The 12967-nt window shown below is 33.0% G+C and overlaps 1 protein-coding gene across 3 annotated transcripts in view; it reads left to right on the top strand.

The window, feature by feature from the left end:
- The window catches only part of LOC108905065 (protein 4.1 homolog), a 30140-nt gene that overhangs the window by 390 nt on the left and 16783 nt on the right, over window positions 1–12967 (top strand). For 2 of the 3 annotated variants that reach the window (XM_018707836.1, XM_018707838.1), the window contains exons 2-10: window positions 8700–8851; window positions 8911–9058; window positions 9163–9457; window positions 9513–9628; window positions 9683–9905; window positions 9969–10141; window positions 10200–10345; window positions 11210–11299; window positions 12524–12712. In XM_018707836.1, coding sequence (XP_018563352.1) covers window positions 8714–8851; window positions 8911–9058; window positions 9163–9457; window positions 9513–9628; window positions 9683–9905; window positions 9969–10141; window positions 10200–10345; window positions 11210–11299; window positions 12524–12712 — 1518 coding nt within the window. In that variant the 5' untranslated portion in view covers window positions 8700–8713. The remainder of the gene's footprint in view (window positions 1–8699; window positions 8852–8910; window positions 9059–9162; window positions 9458–9512; window positions 9629–9682; window positions 9906–9968; window positions 10142–10199; window positions 10346–11209; window positions 11300–12523; window positions 12713–12967) is intronic. The other variant, XM_018707837.2, reaches the window with a different exon arrangement.

Here is a 12967-nt window from a genome sequence, read left to right on the forward strand (position 1 = left end):
CCAAACTGACCATAGGCATAGGATTCGGGGCTGGTAAATATATTTTCAAATTCATATTTTGAGTTAACGAATTTTTGATATTACTAGAGATGTTTTTATCAGCTATCCCGAAGCATTCTTAATAGTTTTTGTGTGATTAAATAAAGACTTCGTTTATAAAATACACCTTTTGCATTTGTCTAAAGAGGTCATCTTCTAATTAATCAATTTCTTCTAAGATGTCATGAACTTTATTCGCATCTACTTGGTGTAATTCACGTATTTTTCCAACAGATAATATGATTTCGGTTCGTACTGTTGCAGTGGATGAACATTTACGTAGGTACGTCGTTTTCAAAGCCAGAAAAATTATTCGAAAATTTGTTTTTATTTGAATAAGGTTATATTACATTCACTTTTCTGTAACATAAAATATTTCAGTGTTATAAACCTAGACCTCTTCGAGAAACACCATAAATATGTTTTGTTTTATTACTAATTATTGCATTATTTTGTAGAACATAATAAATTTTTTGTTGGAGGCTAGTGAAATCAATAAATATGGTAGTTAAATTAGGTCTTGTTTTCGATAATAATTTTTATCCATTGAGATTTTATGTGGTAGATAGGTATTGATTCAATACTGTTTTTATGTTTATGAGCTCAAATTCAAAATGTTTGTCAACAGTCATGGGTTTAACAATAATCTTTGGTATAGATCTGAAAACTACATTAAATTAAATTTTTTTGTGTTTTCTTAATTTCACTACGGTTTTGTTATAAAAATAAATACTTACATACTTATATTTATCGAAAACGTTATCTTTGTTAAATAAATAATATTTTACAATATAGATTTTCGAAATATCCTAATATTTATGGGCCATTCTGGTGATCTGAGTCTTTGCCTTCTGTTTGTTGCGGTTCAATATTAAATAATTGAATGTTTTTAATTATATAATTATCATGCGATTTTCTAGACAAATTATCTTTTTTTTTTGATAGTTGTGGAACCCAAATCAATTAGGTCCATACACTACTACAATACTACATATTCAAATACTGAAATTTTATTCTATAATGTAGATCTGCAATATAAATTTTAAGAATATGTATTGCTCAATTATTGTGAAACTATTCATGGGAAAAATCCCAATATTGTATTTAATAATTGTGAAACATTCTTAAGCTGTAAATAAGAAGTAACTTTTTGCTTCTAGGATTTTATACTATCCTATCCTCTGTTACATAAAAAACGTTATCTCTTGATTAATAATATGTAAATAAATTGCAACCGTTTAAAAAAATAAACAACTTCAATTATCTCATCACTTTATCTTTTTGTCAAAAGCTCTACAGGATGATTGAACAGATCCATCTTAGTGATCAAAGACTGACTTTAAATTCGACGTTTTTAAACACTTTTATTAGGTACATTTTCAACTTTGAACTCAAGTGACTTTGTAACGAACCTTACATCCTCTGGAACCATTGTTTTGTGACGACTTTGTTTTCCGTCGGTTTTTAAAGACTACGTTTTTTTGTTTGCCGAGATAGTTTAGGTGTTAAGGTTGTTCATGGTGAATGTAAATTGCCTATGAAAGTCAACTTAATCGAAACTTTTTGTTGGACTTACTGTTGAGTGAAATTTGCATAAGAATCTATCAACCGAGATTTATTATACATTTCATTTATCGCCTTTGTACCTACTTTCCATGCAACCGAATTATGATTACGTTTCCGAGAGAAAAAATTAGACGCTATAATTTATGTAATTTATGTTAATGTCACGGCTAGATGACGCCAGTATTAAAATATTATTCATTAAATCCAGTCACCTGTGGAATTACTTTATTCACTCCATTACTCGGGGAAATTTGCAGGCACGCACGCCGCTGCTTTTTAATATGTTTAGATCCATTGTTCTTGCCAAGAGGATTATGCTCTAGAAAAATCGTGTTACATTATCTGTCAGCTTTGATTAACGGTGTGATATTTAAAACCAAAGTCACGTTCTTTCTGTCCGAGATTTGCGATTTCAACTGGGTATCATTTCGGCGAAACGGGAGCGATCCGAATTCGTGAGGTGCCCGTGTTGACGTTGACCTCACGAATTAGTGCGCGGCAAGATAATAAAAATTAATTGTTATTGTCAAGATGAGGTCGTAAGGTCGCTTTGTTATGTGTCGTATATTTAATATTTGTAACAGCGATTCACAAGTTTAAAATTAGATTGACATTGTATCGCGCTGTCGTCTCGACAAAAACGTCATTCCGCTTATTACGTGCATTATTCAGTAGTTTACAGAAGCATTTTGCATTCTTTGCCTGTTAGATAATGGAGCTTTTACTGCAACAATCGAAATTGCATATATTCATTAAAACTAAGTATGATTCAACGTCGTATCGCGTGCTGTATATTGTAAATAAATAAATATGACGGATTATCGGATTTGCGGTTTTATTTCGCGTATAAATAAATGTCTGCCGCGGGTTTTTAGTCAGCAGCGTGTGTCACTTATTTTTTCCCATATAAAATCAACAGCACACTCTCGGATTCTTGTTTACTGAACTTTTACATACATCAGCTTCTGTTACTGCAAGAAAAATGAGGTCAAGAGGCCTTCTGCTGTTAGTTTATCCATTTTAAATTTAATACGAAAGGTCAGTGCGAACAAAATACACCACGATTTGATGTAGGTATCAGCTTAAGCAGCAACGGGCGATAGATGCTAATATATATATTTTAAAGGGGTTTTGAACAGTTTTTTTTTTGCGAGAATTGCCGCACAAATAAAGGTTTAATACAATATGTTTAGAAGTAATTAATTTGCAATTACATGTGCGAATGTGTCGCTCATTGACAGGTTGTTAACACGCTAGAACGTTTGAATTCATAATTATAAAAAAATTCGTGTTCGTTCCACACACTTGAATCATTATGGTGAACAATCAGGTCTGCCTAGACATGCACGTATTGTGCGTTCCTTTCAACCTGGTGTTTGTCGTTTGTTTTGTATGCTTGGCATGACGTTATATAAATAAATCGCGTTCGGGGCAAACTTGCCTTATGCGATGACAGGAATTTGTCGCACGTAACGGATCGACATTTTCAATGCAGGTGGATCCATAACCATCTAAGTAAGAAATGAGCAAATGGTTAAATGGTATCTGTTTTATGCATTAAAGCTCAATCATAATCGACGGTTTTGGAAATAGCAAAGGTACCTGGACTACCTACGCTACGATTAAAAGACGACGCTTGCTTTGCTTGTTTCCTTCGTTGCCATGGTTACCAAAACGGCAGTTTCGTTGTTTATTGCAGGTTAGGGATAGTACCTACAATAACGCGAATGTTATTGTTGAGCAGTATACAGGGGTGTTCCACCTAAGAGGGATTCTTCTGTAACTCTGCAACTGTAAAATGTATAAAAATAATGGTTTTAATAAAAGTTGCCTGTAAGTTTTAAACACAATGTACATTTAATAAACTCTACCTAAGGAATTCAAAAATGCAATATACAGGGCGTTCCATTTAAAATAACAAAGTTATGTAGCGCCCACGCGAAATGAAACACCCTGTAAAGTTAAAAATATTTTCTTTAGGTATATGGCTAACATGATTCCATGCAACTTTTATTAAAACAATTTTTTTTATAAATTTGACAGTTGCAGAGTTTCAGAAGGATCCCTCTTAGGTGGAATACCCTGTATAAAGACCTGTTTTGTAACGATTGACTTAAGATATTTTTGCCGGAGAATCTAGGAAATGAGCATATTACCCTTAGATCTTTTTATGGCGTTGCAATGACACATTCTTGAGGTTTATTAGTGACGTCACGTTTGCAACTGATTAAAGCAGTTTTGAAAACAGTAAATGAGTTTTTCTCGAAAAAATTTTTAAATAGGTAGGTAGGTAGTTTTAAGAATTGTTAATAGTTTTATTTATGACGTCACTATTTGCAATGCTCGCTAATGTGCAAAATATAGCAACTGTGAAATAATTTAAATAAAATTGTAATATGTTAGCAACTTGTCATTTTTTCTTATTTATTTATTTTATAAATCAAACAGAATAAAATTTGATATTTTTTGAAATCGTTTCAAAAATCGGATAAATCTGTTTCCGTTTTCAAATTTTATTTAAAAACGAAAGGATGAACATTTCTGTTTCCTTTGTCGTTGAGGGAAATTAGTCCGATTCTGATTGTTGTCAGTCTTTACGGCCATAAGCCTTTTATATCATAAGAACCATCATTTTATACATTAATGCAATAGGGTCGTTACCTTAGATTCCAAAAATTGAATTTGCTATTATTTCTCAGTAGTAAAAGCTTATGTATTTAGTTTCATTAACTTACTTTTCATAAAAATGGATCACAAAGGAACAATATCAAAATAAAATTTAAACATTTTCTGTCCTATCTAAAATTATTCTCTATCGCTGTGACGTCAACTCGTATACATGCGCAATCGAGACATAAACAAAATACACAGAAAACGATTTGACATAATGATTCATGACAGTTTTGAGACTTTATAATTTGAGGTTAATATCACAAACCTAGTAGATCTGTGTTATTTATTATTAAGTATATAGCGAGTGTGGCAGTGATAACTGATAAGTATATTGTAATTTTTCATACTCTCCAGGTTAATTAAAATTATAATAAGCAAAAATAACAAAAACACAACCAGTCACCAGCACAACAATAGTAAATAACGGTCATAGATAATTTAACATAATGGTAAATGACAGAAAATGTGACTGTTTCAACAATGTCAGAATAGCCAACTTAATTTGTTATACCAACTTAAATTTAAAGCGTAATGCGCATGCGACATAGTTGACGTTACAACGCCTTATAATAGAAAGACGGGAAATGTTCATATTTTGAAGCTGTATATCTCAGTTAATATTAGTAAAAACAAAAAAGTTATATTAATTTTGAAACATGCTGAATTCAAATAAATAAAAAAAATTATATGTGAAACGTCCCTATTATACGATTGTTCTTTGCAATATTCGCCTGAAGACGGATTAGAACGGACTACTAAGGCTACAAGTGTGTATTAAGTCTAACAAATAAATGCATTTTTTAGGTTTAAAGTGTTTGCTTTTAATTGTTAAAGGTTAAAGGTGGCTTCATAAAAATGACTAATTCACCTATATAAATTCTTTAAATATCGTTATCAACATTAGGCTCGTAAAACCAGACATTGAAGAATCGTTAAGTATCCATTTAGGAGATTGCTAGACATAGGCAACAAGTTATTCAGTAGATAATACGTCTGATGCCATAGCGCCGTACATTTTCTGGATTTCTGGTGTCGCGTTCACCAGAAATACACACGATGATGACTTTTAAGGCCGCGGTTTTTATGTCGGGGCACTCCCACAGGGCGGAAATGACGTTACCAGAGTGCGATCTTGGTCAGCGGCGTACATCCTGCGGTATCCGTTTGTCCATACGGGCGGTTTTGTAGCGAAATGTGAGTAGGCGAATGAATGGAATTATTAATATTCAGATCTTCTGTTTACGCGAAACGAAGCTCTTATATGGGGAGTGATTTTACAGGATTTACAGACGAGCAGATTTCAGACGAAAAAACGGAGGGAGACACACTTTAGCCACTGAAACCGAAACGACATTTTTACGCTCAGTGGCGTGCGCGAGCGTTATTTTTAATAGGAAAGTACTTTTACAGTTATTGAAATTAAATGGAATTTATTGTTTGCTTCAAGTGTTAGTATGAACCAGAACTGTTTTGAACACATTTTTTTATCGCCCTGTATATCGCGAGAATGATGCCATCGATGCATTCACCAAGTTGACCAAGTCAATGACATGATCGCTCGATTAGTTATTAACGTTTCGGAGAAAAGTAAGTCATGCAAAGTTTATCATTTCTAAATTTGTTTACATGATGGTTTTCGTCTTACTATACTGAGGAATGATTAAATGCCGATTGTTCAAGGATCGGAGTGGTTTATTCATGGAAAGAGATAAAAAATTCCTAGTAATGTAATTATAACCTATTACATCACTGTTCGGTACATTTATTAGCTTGTTATGGAAGATATACTTATAAAAATGTTTTTGTTTGATGAAATTTCATGGATCGTTAATTCTACTAAACACGGTTAATATTTGTTGGCTACCTCGTAGCTACTTACACGGATAATTATTTTGATTGATCTGAAATTTGTATGAAAACAATAGAACGTTAATGTTATAAATGAAAAAAAAAATGCTACACTTTAATTCATCTTGTTTGTCTTTTTTTCTAGTAAAAAATAAAAAAGATCGAAATTTCAGGGAATTTTCCTATAATCTCGAACAAATTCGAATGTTACATTTTCGAAATGTAAATCAGTTTTGTTTTTTTTTAAATGGAACTGAATTTTATCTCTACATCAGTTTCAGGTATTTTAATTCCACTGGTAATACGTAACAGTCACTTGAAGATAAAACGTAACATAATTACGCTGACTAGTGTTAATTTGCCGGTTTTTAATGAGAATTAATCAAACATGAATTGTTATCAATTACGATTTCCATTATAAGATCCTTCTTCAACTACGACGTGTTTGTTTGTTAGTTATTACAAACAATTTTCACATACAAATGGTCTTAAACAAAAGCCTGATTAAAAAACAAAAAAAAAATACCTGTAAATAAAATCAAACGTCAATTAAATGTTTTTTGATTGCCCCTGAACATTTTGTTTTCACTATTTCTAAAGTGAAGCAGATACTTATTTTTGAATTTAAGAAGGATATATAAAACAAATGACATTTTTCAAGATGGAAAATTACATCTTGAACATTTTTTGAGAATAATATTTCATTCAGTTATTTCGAAACATTAGTAGAAAAGATCGGTCCATAAAATTTAGAATTGTCAGCGAACATTATTTTTACAATTTAAGTTTTCCATCATCGATGGAAAACAAAAAACACAGATGCAGTTGTTGTAACAGTTGTATAAATGTTGTTTGGCAAATGTTTGTAAACAGCTTGTATATCGTTTTTACACATATTTGTATATGTTTCCGGGAAAAAGTTTGAAGAACTGGACTAGGCTTAAAAGAGAGGTCAGTAAGAGATTGTCTAAGGGTTGTTTTGGAAAGTTGGAAGGCGTTTTATATAAAATATACTTCATGAAGTGAAATCAAAAACAATAAACATTCCAAATCTAAAAATATATTAATAGGAAATCTGAAACAGCCATAAAAAAGCTCTTCAGTGCCGAAAAAACTTACGACATATGAAAACACTAGCTCGGTTAACACCATATCCATCAAGATCAGGTTACATTATGGCTCGTTCCCCAAGTATAATACAAACAAGATGCTTTTTTATGTTTGCTTCGCACTTTTTACGACTATCTACACTACAGGTGACTGTGTAGGTATAATTTAAAAAAGTGATTGTTCGCAAACATGAAAAGTTGCGTTAAATATGAGGGGAGCCTCACTTTATAATTTTATGCAAGACTAGAAGGCCGCGCTATAATAAATGTCTAAAATGCATTAAATTTGCTACGTTGAGTGCTACGGATCTTCTAATTAGGTCACATTTGCAAGGAATTGTCGATATTGCTACACTATCGTACAAAAGTGTGTCATTTTGCTTATACCTATATTATGAACTCGTAACGAGTAGTCATTTATAGCTATTTATTATTTAAAAATGTTCATATTCTCCTTAAACAATATACATGTATTTAGTTTAGATAATAAATATGTCCTTCGGCGTCCGAGTCATGTGATAAGTGACCTACATGGTTATTTCATGTTTATAAGAATACCTTATTAATTGTAAGACAAGTTATATGTTTTACTTGCAACAATTAATATCAAAACAAATTATAATATGCAATAGAAACACTAAATCAACTGTGAGGTACCTAAAAAGTAGTTGTTCTCTGGAGAAATAATTACTTTGTTAAAAAAAAGAGCAAGATAGGTACTACTGAAAAAAGCAATGTTTTAAATTTACCGGATACTATAGTCGAAGTTGTTCGGCGTATTTATTTTCTGGCGCCGTTAACCCGTGTCCTTATCGATTTTCGTGCAACCCGTAGCTACACTTTAAAAATCATCATAAAGTAACATTGTGAAAAATAGTTTGCGAAACGAAACTCTTCTTGTAAACCGCAAAAAACGAACGTGAACATGCCATGTTGCATGCTAAGGCTAAAAATACACGCAATAGCCGACAGGCGCTAGACTTCTGATATGTTTATTTAGAATACTCCGTGATTAAATAAAAAATGTTCAACAATCGTTCTACTTTCTGTTTTCGTAGTAAGAAATCAAAAATTATATGTTCCTTATTTATAAGAATTTTATAATTTACGCCTAAAGAATTGAAATTTGCCACCTATTAACTTGGTAGAAAGTAACCGTGTCTTGTTTGCCAGAGACCTCAGCTAATCTCGTCCAATGTCCAATTGACAAATGAGCATTTAGAATAACTGAGGTAAATAAAACACTGTAATAGCTGCTTACCTTTGCTATAATTCCTTTTTGGCAAAACGACGCGTCGTTAAATGTGAGGTTAGAACTTTTGTTTACCTTTCAACATTCAGCATTCAAGCGACGTTGTTGAGTTGAAAGTTATGACGTCACAATATGCTTTTGGTTTCTTTAATTTCTGCTCATAAATCTAATGGTGCTTTAAATAAATTAATATAATATTCATTTACTTCCAGTTTTGTAGGCAAGTATGCCTGAGGACAAAAACATGGCAGTAGACAGTGAATTGCCCCAAAAAAATAAGTCTACTACTAGCGTCCGTAGTAGTGGAAATGCATTGGCTCAAGTTACTATGTTAGATGGTACCGTTTTGGACATCAGCATTGAAGTGAGATTAATTCAGTTGACAATCAGCGAAAAATACCCTTACCTGTTTTTTATTTTCAGAGAAAAGCCAAAGGGAAAGAACTATTGGACAAAGTATGTGATGCTATTAACTTGATCGAGAAAGATTACTTCGGATTAGTGTACTCCGATAGGCATGATCCAAGAAATTGGTTGGATCTGGACAAAAGAATAAGCAAGTTCATGAAAGGTAAGATGGAATGGCCTCGGGTAGGATCCATGTGGCATTTCTCTTTTGTCACAGCTCTCTATTTAAAATTTATAGTTATTAATGTTATTATTCGTACTTTTTAGTGGATCCTTGGAGATTTAGCTTTGAAGTAAAATTCTATCCTCCCGATCCAGCGCAGCTACAAGAGGACATAACCCGCTACCAGCTATGCCTCCAGATCCGTAACGATATCTTATCTAACCGCCTGCCTTGTTCCTTTGTTACTCACGCCCTACTAGGCTCCTACCTTGTTCAGTCTGAACTAGGAGACTACGATCCTGACACGATGGGGCGTTACTATCTCAAGGATTTCAAATTCGCACCAAATCAAAGTCAGGATTTAGAGGACAAGGTCTTAGAGCTCCACCGTACCCACAAGTAAGTCTTATGAAAATACGATTTAATTCGTTTATTAAATGAATGACATTTTTAGGGGTCAGACTCCAGCAGAAGCTGAACTTAATTATTTAGAGAATGCCAAGAAGCTGGCTATGTATGGGGTTGATTTACATCCCGCGAAAGATTCGGAAGGCGTCGATATAATGCTAGGTAAATATTATTGTACTTAAGCTTAACGTGCGAGTAGTAAATGACCGATTGTAGGTGTCTGCGCTTCGGGCCTTTTGGTGTATAGAGATCGATTGAGAATAAACAGATTTGCCTGGCCGAAAATTCTGAAAATTAGTTATAAAAGGCATAATTTCTACATCAAAATACGTCCGGGAGAGTTCGAACAGTTCGAATCGACGATCGGCTTCAAATTGGCTAATCACAGGGCAGCTAAGAAACTCTGGAAGACCTGCGTGGAACATCACACGTTTTTCAGGTACTTAAAACGTAATATCCAAATTCGTTTGAAAGAAAACGTAAATTGTTTTGTTTGTGACAGATTGATGTCGCCAGAAATCAATCAGAAGTCCTCTCTATTCCCCAAACTGGGTTCCAAGTTCAGATATTCCGGACGAACGCATTACGAAACGAAGAAAACTCCTATCGAACGCCCAGCGCCACAATTCGAAAGATCGTTGACTGGAAAACGTCTAGCTTCGCGCAGCATGGATCGTAAGTTAGAAACGACCAGTAAAACGTTGCGATAACTGTAGCGATTTGTTTTGTGCAGCTCTTGGAGGAATAAGACCCGAAGACGAATATAACGAAGGAAACAAACGACATACGATGCCGCATCCACCCGAGCATATTCCCGATATCGACAATCAGGCTCCTGCCAAGGTCAAGTCTCCGAAAGAGAAGAAGGACAAGGAAAAGGTAAGTCATTTCGACCGCTTCAGATATAATGACATATTTTTCTTCAAAAATATTCTGCAGTTTATCTTTTTATTCAAAAATTGATTTATTTGGAATTTTTTAATATCTTAATGATTCAATAACGAGTTTTAACTAACGTCTACTTATTTGAGAAAGTTTCACAGAAATTTATTAAAACTTGAAAATCTCCGAACAGCTTTTATATTTAACATTAAAGGAAAAAAGATATTAAACGGTTTCGAATATACTTCTCGAAAAAATGAAGTAAATTATTTTTTAACTAATAATATTGTGGGAAATATCTATCTGGATGTTTATCTACTGACACTGTTTGAGTGTAGGTGAGGTATAACCTACAAAGTATATGTCATATCTTAAATGTCCTTGCTACTCATTGTCTACTGTCATTAACCATTGCTTTGCGCCTACTGGCAAAGAGCTGTCATCGCACCTACAGATTAGTAGTTCATTTGTTGCTAGTAGGTACAAAACAATGCGTGTGCCGGTAGGCCTCGAGTAGCAATGACATTTATATGACATATACTTTGTAGGTTACACCTCACCTACACGTGGATATTATTTTGTGGTGAAAATAATTAATTATGTAAATTTTCTCCTGTTCGTTTTTCATTGAACCCATTATCAGATACACGAACACATCACCTAATCATTATAATAACAGCAGGTCCCAGAGGAAGAGGTGTGTGCTTTTGTACCTGTTTGTGTAACGTTATTTCAGTGTTGATTTAATTAAGTACGATACTTTATTATTTCGCGGATCCGCCCTAGAAACGTTTGCACTTAAAAAAATTACCCGATTACGTAACCCATTTGAAATGAAAATTAACGAATTAAATTGAATAGCTTGCGAGGAAACGCAGTTCTGGATCCGTTATGTCTGGAAGCTCGGCCAGTTCAGTGGAGGGGGAGTACGAAGCCGAAAAGAATCAGAAGGTCTCTACAATTTTTCCATTGTTTTACAGATCTGTTTTTGCTGCCGTCTTGTCTCTTGGTCTGCTGTATTTATTCATTTCCAGTAGATCTATTAGCTTTGTTGAACAGGGTTTTATAACTTTGATTTTGTTTTGTTTATAACTTTGATGTCGGCATAATATTTTAGTTTTTTTTCTGTGAGATCGCGGAACACTGCGATAGATGGTCATCTTAGGAGAAATTGTTAATTCTACACAAAAAGAAACTTTTTCTTTTCAAATATATTCTCTTTTTTAGTGGGTGGTTTTTAAGTCTTTGTCATAACTTTTACAGTGTGTTCTTTGGAAAATTCTATAGGAAAATTTAGAAAATGCTCTATTTTTTCTGCAAAGTAAAAGATTAGGAAGAAAATTGGAAAATTGGAGGAAATTCAAATACATACTTATTACTGTTTTTTTTTCGATTTTTGATTTTCCTAGAAATTTTAAACCTGTTTAAAACTAGTGATTTTTGAAATATAGTGTTTAAGAGTTTAAAAAAAGTATGCCCTACATTTTTTTGTGAAATATAATTAAAAACAGTAAAATATTTCTTCGTCAATGATTTTTTTGCTTGTGGATTTATTTTAGACATCCAACTGTGCTTATTTTAAATAAAAATTGAAATGTTTCATTTTTCAGTCTTTTTTCTTTGAATTAATGTTAAGAGTTAATAGCACTTATCCAATTTTCGAAATGCTCAGTAGTGTAGATTCGTATACAAGTTCAGTGATTTTTTTTATCTTTATTGAGACGTATTATTAGCCAAAATTTTATGAATCCTCATCAAACACCTTAATATCATATTTTTTTTTTTAATTTCAACACTGTATCTCAAAAACCAAGGGTTTTAAACTTTTTTTTATAACTTTATAATGATTCAGTCTTTTGAAATGGCATACTCTTAGAAAACACTTGCGAATATTGGCCGAAAAATCGAATTCTTCATAACAAAGATAGAAAAAAAAACATTTTGAGATGACCATCCATCTAAGCAGGTTAAAAATAATTACCTAGTTGTAACGAGAATAGCCAGGATTTTAAAGAGGTAGACATAGAGAATAACACTATTTACATTTTGGATCGATGTAAATCGCTTCTTTAGTTTTTTCAAGCTTCAGTAATAGCCTTTTGCCGCTTATCATTATCTTATTCTCTAATTACAACTGCCGGTATGCCAAAGTTAATTGTTTGCCTTCTTCGATAGAAACCAGTCGGCGGGGTACCCGTACTACCCTCTGGTGGTTTGTTCAAAAACAAAGATAAGAAGGGGGAGAAAGATAAGGAGAACCGCGACGCTAACACTCCCGAACAAAACGGTATCGATACCGAACCCCAAGTGATTCCGACAAATGAAAATGACAAATCTCCAAAGGATAAGAAGGAGAAATCGAAGGTAAAGCCCGGTTATGTTTGAAATTAATTTTTATTTATTTAGAGGTGAAATTCCATATTTTGTAAAAAAAATTAAGTAGTGTAGCTTTTGTATTTGTAACACGTTAGCAAATATTGCATTGTTAGTCATTTATTTTGGAGCTGTATAGGGGTTTAAAACCAAAAAAAAATATCTCGAATACTTAAATTTTGTTAGATTTTTGTTTTTTTTTTTGGTTTTACAACCTATTTTGGTATTTAGGCTAGAAGTATACAT

Source organism: Anoplophora glabripennis, unplaced genomic scaffold, assembly GCF_000390285.2.
Source record: "Anoplophora glabripennis isolate ALB-LARVAE unplaced genomic scaffold, Agla_2.0 scaffold129, whole genome shotgun sequence".
NCBI lineage: Eukaryota > Metazoa > Arthropoda > Insecta > Coleoptera > Cerambycidae > Anoplophora > Anoplophora glabripennis.